The sequence below is a fragment of the Ursus arctos genome, unplaced genomic scaffold (genome assembly GCF_023065955.2).
Source record: "Ursus arctos isolate Adak ecotype North America unplaced genomic scaffold, UrsArc2.0 scaffold_24, whole genome shotgun sequence".
NCBI classification, from domain to species: Eukaryota; Metazoa; Chordata; class Mammalia; order Carnivora; family Ursidae; genus Ursus; species Ursus arctos.
Window position 1 is genome coordinate 6,783,808 of NW_026622919.1, and position 6,368 is coordinate 6,790,175.

The following is a 6,368-nucleotide window of genomic DNA, read 5'->3' on the forward strand; positions in this document are numbered from 1 at the left end:
GGTGTTCCATTTGGTTCTGCATCAGAAAGGCACCTTTTTTCCCAGTGCCTCCTTCTGTAGGCAGACTGGGCCCCTCCAGCAGGCTGGGAGGCATTGGCCCAACCTCTAGGGCCTGCTCTTCCCCAAGATACCTGCCCTGCACACCCTCTTTCTAAAACAAGGCAGGCAGCCCCGGCGCAGCCACTCTTGCCCAAGCCGTATCCGTGTGCCCATGGGGGGACCCTCCGTGACCCCAACGCACTGAGGGTCAGCTTGGATCCCGCTCTGCCAGCAGTGATGGTGCCTGGGGGACCCCCTTCCTCTCTGAACTCGGGGCCAGATGTGTCCCAGAATTCAGAACTTTTCGGAACACAGAAGGGTCACACGTGGCCTGTCCATGCGCTTGATCTCGGTTCCAGCAGCCACACCCGCAGAGAGTAGGCTGGGAACCACTGTGTCTACACTCCCCCATCCTGCTGCAGGTCAGGTCAGGTTTTGCCACTAAATGTGACCGTGGCAAACTTGGGACAGATGTTTTGGTTTTCAGAGCTCTTTAGAATTATGGATAAAGGATGGAGGGCCTGCCTTTTCCCCTTTCGGGTATGGCTGAAGGTCCCCTCCTGGACACCCCTGTTCCGGGGAGAAGAGGAAAGCCAAGCCTTTATTTTGCACTGACGGTGTGCCCCAGGTATTTCTGGCTCTTTCTGCTAGGCCATCCTGCTAAGGGGTTGGGTGCTGGTGGGCCTGGCCTGGACCTCCCCTTCAGGGGAAAGGTCAGCTCAGGCTGACTGACTGGGAAGCAGAAAGCAGCCGCTAATGTGTTTACCCAGAGCCGGGAGCAGGTGGGAGGTCCATCTGCTAATCTCTCCCAGCTGCCTCTCCCGGCTGGCACCCTGGCGGAGAGAAGAGAGGGGCCCAGGAGAGCCTGGGAGGGGCCACGCAGAGCCACCCCCCCCCCCCCCGCACTCCCGCCCTGATCTGCTGGGCCTTCCTCCCGGTGGTGGAGAAAGAGGCCCTCCTCCAAGTGGAGTGGGCTGAGTCCTCCCTTCCCATCCCCCCTCCCGGGGCGGAGAGGGCACTTCCTGTCTCCGCAGCAGCAACAATGAAAACCCTGGGGCGATTCTGGGTCCCTGAACCTGTTCTGGCCCCAGGGCAGGGAGTTAAGTGGAAGGGAAGCAGGACTCAAGGGTTGGTGTCGCCCCAGGGCGGGACATCTAGTCTGCTTTAAGAGCACCTCTTTTCCCAAGCAGCCCCCCCACCTTACTGGGCCAAGACATTGGGGTCCCCTAGCCTCGAATATACCTGGGATCCTACCAACGGCTTCCTTTCATCCTGGCCTTGCCACTAGAAGCCAGAGAAGTGATGACTCAGGGAGTGACAGGTAGGCTCTGGGGGGTGGGGGAGGGGTGTAGCTGGAAATGATTCTTAGCCCTCTGTCTGTCCATCCATTCATCCATCCACCCATCCGTCTTGCCCTTCATTCATTCATCCAAGCCACGTTAATCCAGCCTTCATCACGTGCACGGTGAACTGTCCCTCACGAAGGAATGCCCAGAGCAGCTGACGCTATTAGCCTGTGCCCAGCAGAGCCCTCTCCTTGCGCCAGGAAGTGGGAATTGCTGGTGAGGCTAATGGGAGAGCCGGATAAATTGGACGCCCCCGCACCTGGGAAGCCGCCCCCCCCAGGAAGAAGCCTCCCCCGCCCCGCCCTCAGATTGCAGAGGGGGGGTTGACAAAGTTTTGTGGGCACAGCACAAGGGCAGCAGTAAATCCGGCCCTGAGCCGCCTGCAAGCACCCAGGCTGGGCCCTGCCTCTACTGTTCTGCCCCTTTGGGAGGCCCTGGAGGCTTCAGCACGGAATTCCCCACCGCGCCCTCTGGCCGTGACCCCAGCGTGCAGGGCAGGTGGGCATCATGGACGACCTCTCGGACGGTGGCCCGGAAAGTCTTGCTGACAAAGCAATAGAGGCCGAAGTTGACTGCCGTGTTGAGCATGGCAGCCATGTTGGCCACGTCCAAGGCCAGGTGGACCCTCCAGTCCCGGTGGACGGGGGCCACATACAGGTGGTAGAGCATGACGAAGATCCGGGGTGCCCAAAGGAGGGCGAAGAGCGTGCTGACACCCAGCAGGATGGCTGTACTCTTGCCCACCCGGGGCCGCGGCCCACTCTGGCTTCTCCTCCGCAGCCGGCAGACGATGGCCGAGTTGGTGACCAGGAAAACGCCACAAGGGATAAAATAGACCGTGAGGCAGTGGGCCCACTTGAGGACCTCGTCCAGCATGCTGGGGGGGTCCACGTCCCTCCACACGTCCAGCCACCAGTAGAAGGGGATGCCCGTGAGCAGAGCGGCACCCAGGACGGTGACGATGGCCCGGCGGGTCCGGCCTGGGGACGAGGCGGCCCGGTGCTGCAGGGGGTGGCACAGGGCGCTGTAGCGGTCAACCGTGAGCAGGACGGCGATCCAGACTGAGGCATGGTTGGCGGCAAACTCCAGGATGTTAGCCGAGCGCACCACAGCCTGGGGCACCTGCCGGGCCAGCACGGCCCCCTGCAGGAGGAAACCCACGAACACGATGACCACCTGGGTGACGATATCCGAGGCCGTGAGCGCCAGAAGGTAGTAGTAGGAGGGCTTCCTGGTCCTGGTGGCCAGCCGGGCCAGGGCCACTGTGGTCAGGAGGTTGACTGATGGCGACAGAGGTCACAGAAGGCAGAGGGCAGAGGCATTAGAAGGGCTGCTTAGACTGTTTCCAAGGTATTATCATTGTCCCTCTCTGCCGGCTGTCCCTGGCTTCTCTTTTTCTCTTTCCAGGCCCTTCTTAAAGCTCACTTTATCAGGGAGGCTCACCAGGTCAGCCCTGCCCCATCCATGCATCCACCGCAGGCCATTGACTTCATCCCGGGGGCAAGGCCTCTGCCTTACACATAGGGAGAGGTGGGTAATTCCCCAAGGCCGAGACCACCTGTTCTTTCCCGCACCCACCTCCCCACCTGCCCCTAGCTCTGTTGCTCTTGGAAGCCGTGGGCCGTAGGGGAAGATTTCAACCGAGCTGAGGGCAGTCCTCCATGAACTTAGCCTAGCACAGTGCCCACTGCTGGGGTGGGGGGAGCGGAGGGTCCCTTCTGGTGAAACCTTGGCTTTAGCCATGGAACACCCCAAATCCTGGCCCCTCACTTTTACTCCCCACCATGCTTTGCTCCCCAAAGACCCAGATCACCCTATAAAGTCAAAGGGTATCCTGGAGTCTGAGATTCTGGGTCTCGGGGTCAGCACAGAGGATGGGCACCCATCGAAGAAGGACCCCCACCTCCACCCCCCCCCCCCCCCCCCAGCTCCCAGAGCCCAGCTTGCCACTCACCAGGCAGCCCCAGGCCCAGCAGGACGCTGTAGTAGATGACAGGGACGACACCCACCACGCACGGAGACTGCTCTGGGGTTTCTGGCCAATGGCCTTCCCACTCCTGGCTTGTCCCACTGCCGTTGGCTGCAGGCAGCAGGGTCGCTTGTGGCGGGCCAGCTAGGGAAGGTGGAAGGGTCGGGTGAGAGCTTTAGGTCTCTCTCCAGCCTGCCCCTGAGAACTTTATTCCCCCCTATTCTCTGCACATGCCCCGGTCAGCATGTGGCAATCCCTATCGCCAGGTCCAGCCCAGCCCAGCCCACGCCCCATCGGCCTGACTCCCCCATTAAAGGGAAGAAGTCCTCCGTGGCGTTTCTTGATGCCGTGGACACTATTTCTCCATTGCGTTGCTCGAGGTGCGTCTTCTGCCTGGAAGGACGGACCCTGAAACAGGCTGGCCAGCACGGTTGGGGGGGGCATGCAGATTCCTGGGCCTCGCTGCAGGCAGTCTGAGCCAGGGTCCAGAGCGGGGCTTGGGCAGCTGTGTTTTCAGTGAGCAGCCTCGGTGAGTCTCACCCACGGTGACTCATGGCAGCCACTCGGCTCTACTCAACGGCCACCCCCTCTCTCAGGAGTGACAGTACTAGGTTTCCTGCTCTTCCTCCCTACAGAACAGCCCTCTTTATAGGTTAGCACTACTGGAGATGGGATGGCCCTGGTTTTCAGATGGGGAAACTGAGTCCAGAGGAGTAAGGTGACCACCTACTTGGGTCCTTGCTCTCCTCAGCCCCCACTTTAGGTCCAGCTTTTGATTTCCTGCTGAAGCCCTCCCCCCAGACATCCCTGCCCTCCCCCGACGTTGTCCCCTCACCCCCCTGGCCCAGCTAAACCTAGTTTCCCCATCCACCGCTCATTGGTGATCAGCGTTAAGTCTCTCGATTCCTCACCTGTTCCTCACCTGCCTGCCACTGTCCTCTCCCCTCCCACCTCATTCTGGATACTTTACCTGCCTCCTGCCCCTTAAGCGTCATGATCCTGGGTCCTGAGTCCTAGGTCACCTCGTGGCTTTTCTGGGGGTCCCCGCAGCTCCCTCCCAGCATCGCCAGCTCTCCAAGGGGGTGGTTTGCCCTACGATTCTTCCCGCAGCACTGAGACTGAGCCGGTCAGTGCAGAGAGGTGGGGTGGTGGGAGGAGGGAGGAGGAGGAAGGAAAGGGTGGGGCCGAGGCTCAGGGGAATGAGTCTCTACAGTGGATACCGCTTGGAGCAAACCAGGATCCCCGAGGATGCACAGGCAGGGGTCAGGCTGAGAGGGAGGCTTCGAAGAGGGGGCTGGACTGGGTCTCTGGATAGGCCGCCTCGTGTGCCAGGGCACTCTGGGGCCTGGGCTGGGCTCAGCGGGCATTTACATCCTGAGGGTGAGGACTTCAGGACAAGGCAGAAGGATCCCATCTGTGGCGTCAAAGAGAGGAGGGAACCAGTGCAGGGCAGGGGTGAGGCCGCAATGGGCAGGGCCCAGATCTAGAGAGAGGCCTCATGGGCCAGGTTTGAAGGAGTCAGTCCTGCAGTGGCGGTGACAGGCAGTGGGACGAGGAGCAGGCTCTCTGGGGGCTTTGGGCCTGGAAGGGGGCAGGAAGCCATGTGCAGGGGTGGCAGTGACCACCAGGAGAAGCCTGACCAGGCTGCCAGCCGCTCTGAGAATCCAAGACCCAGTGGCCCCCTCGAGCTGTTGTTTTCCTAGGCTTGGTGAAATGGACCATCCCCCCAGGAATATTAGTCGCTGGCAAATAATCAGCAGCAGGTGCAGTGAGCGCCCTGGGGAGGCCGGAATCTGTGCCCACTGGCTCCCCCCACCCCCCTTGGGGAAGTGACCAGAGCAGCCCACAGTGGGCACCAGGGACAAACGTGTGGCCCGACTCTAGAGGAGAGCTGAGGTCCAGCCTGGAATCACTTCCCATGCCCATCTCTGGGAATGTCGCAGAGCTGACTTCTGGGATCCCTAAGATAGATCCCACATCTGGGGCTGGGGCTACCTGGAACCTCAGCCCCACTCCCACCCTCACACCCACCCTGGGCTATCACAGGGGACTTGCTGCCCCCTGGTGGCTGTATTCTGACTCTGCAGGCCTCCAGAGAGCGCACAGGCTTTGGCCAGGTCCTCTGGGAGGCACAGCGAGACCAGAACAGACACGACCCACTCAGATCCCCAGGCCGTGTCCGGGACCCCAGCCCCAGAGAACGCAAGAAGCACAGAAAATTCCCCAGGCCACCACCTGCCTGTACCACGAGGCTGTGGGTGAACGAGGCGCTACTTACAGTCAAGTCGAAAAGACCAAGCGTGTGGGAGCGGCTCCGGCAACGTCTCCCGAGCACTTAACTCTTGTTCTTACACTTGTCACCCTCATGGCAGCCCCACGAGCTAACTTAGTGACCTCCATTCATACAAGAGGGGACGGAGGCTCAGAGAAGTTGGGCAACTAGGCTAGGGCCGCAGAGCCACCATGTGGCAGTGGGGATTTGAACTCAGGTCTGTTCCTTCCCCAGAGCCGTTCGCTTGTCACCGCCTCACACAACCTTCCCCCGAAGAACAGGTGCACAGGCAGGAAGAGGCCACTGTGAGCCCAGGCTTTAGGGAGGAAGGGGACACGGGTCAGACCGAGCACTCAGATAGGGAGGGGCATTGCCGTTGGGGGAAGAGTGCGCTAGCCGGTGCTGGGGCGGGACAGTGGATCTGCCACCGTGATAGCACAGCCGGGCTTTCCAGAAGCTTCCAGCAGCCTGTGACTTACTTCTGGGAAAGACTCCTTCTTGTTTATTATTAGTGTACCCCCCTGAGTACACGGGCCTGGAACCTAAACTCATGATCCCCTGTGTCCCAATCTGAGTGTCTGAAGGCACCCTAGCTCAGGAAGGGAGATATTCCAGATCTAAGGGAGTCCCAGCCCTACCCCACTCTAGGTCGGGCTGGGTCAGGGGGCCCACCGCTCTGGGGTGGGTGTTACCCCCATCCAGGGTCTCATCACCCCTTCCGCACATTCAGAAAACCTTCATC

At 60.8% G+C, this 6,368-nt stretch overlaps 1 protein-coding gene across 1 annotated transcript; it reads right to left on the reverse strand.

The window, feature by feature from the left end:
• Positions 1-1,793: 1,793 nt before the first annotated feature.
• On the reverse strand, positions 1,794-4,418 carry GPR142 (G protein-coupled receptor 142). Its single transcript, XM_026513210.3, is given in 3 exon segments — positions 1,794-2,665; positions 3,340-3,498; positions 4,325-4,418. Coding segments are annotated over 3 exon segments (1,125 nt in total).
• Positions 4,419-6,368: the final 1,950 nt, after the last annotated feature.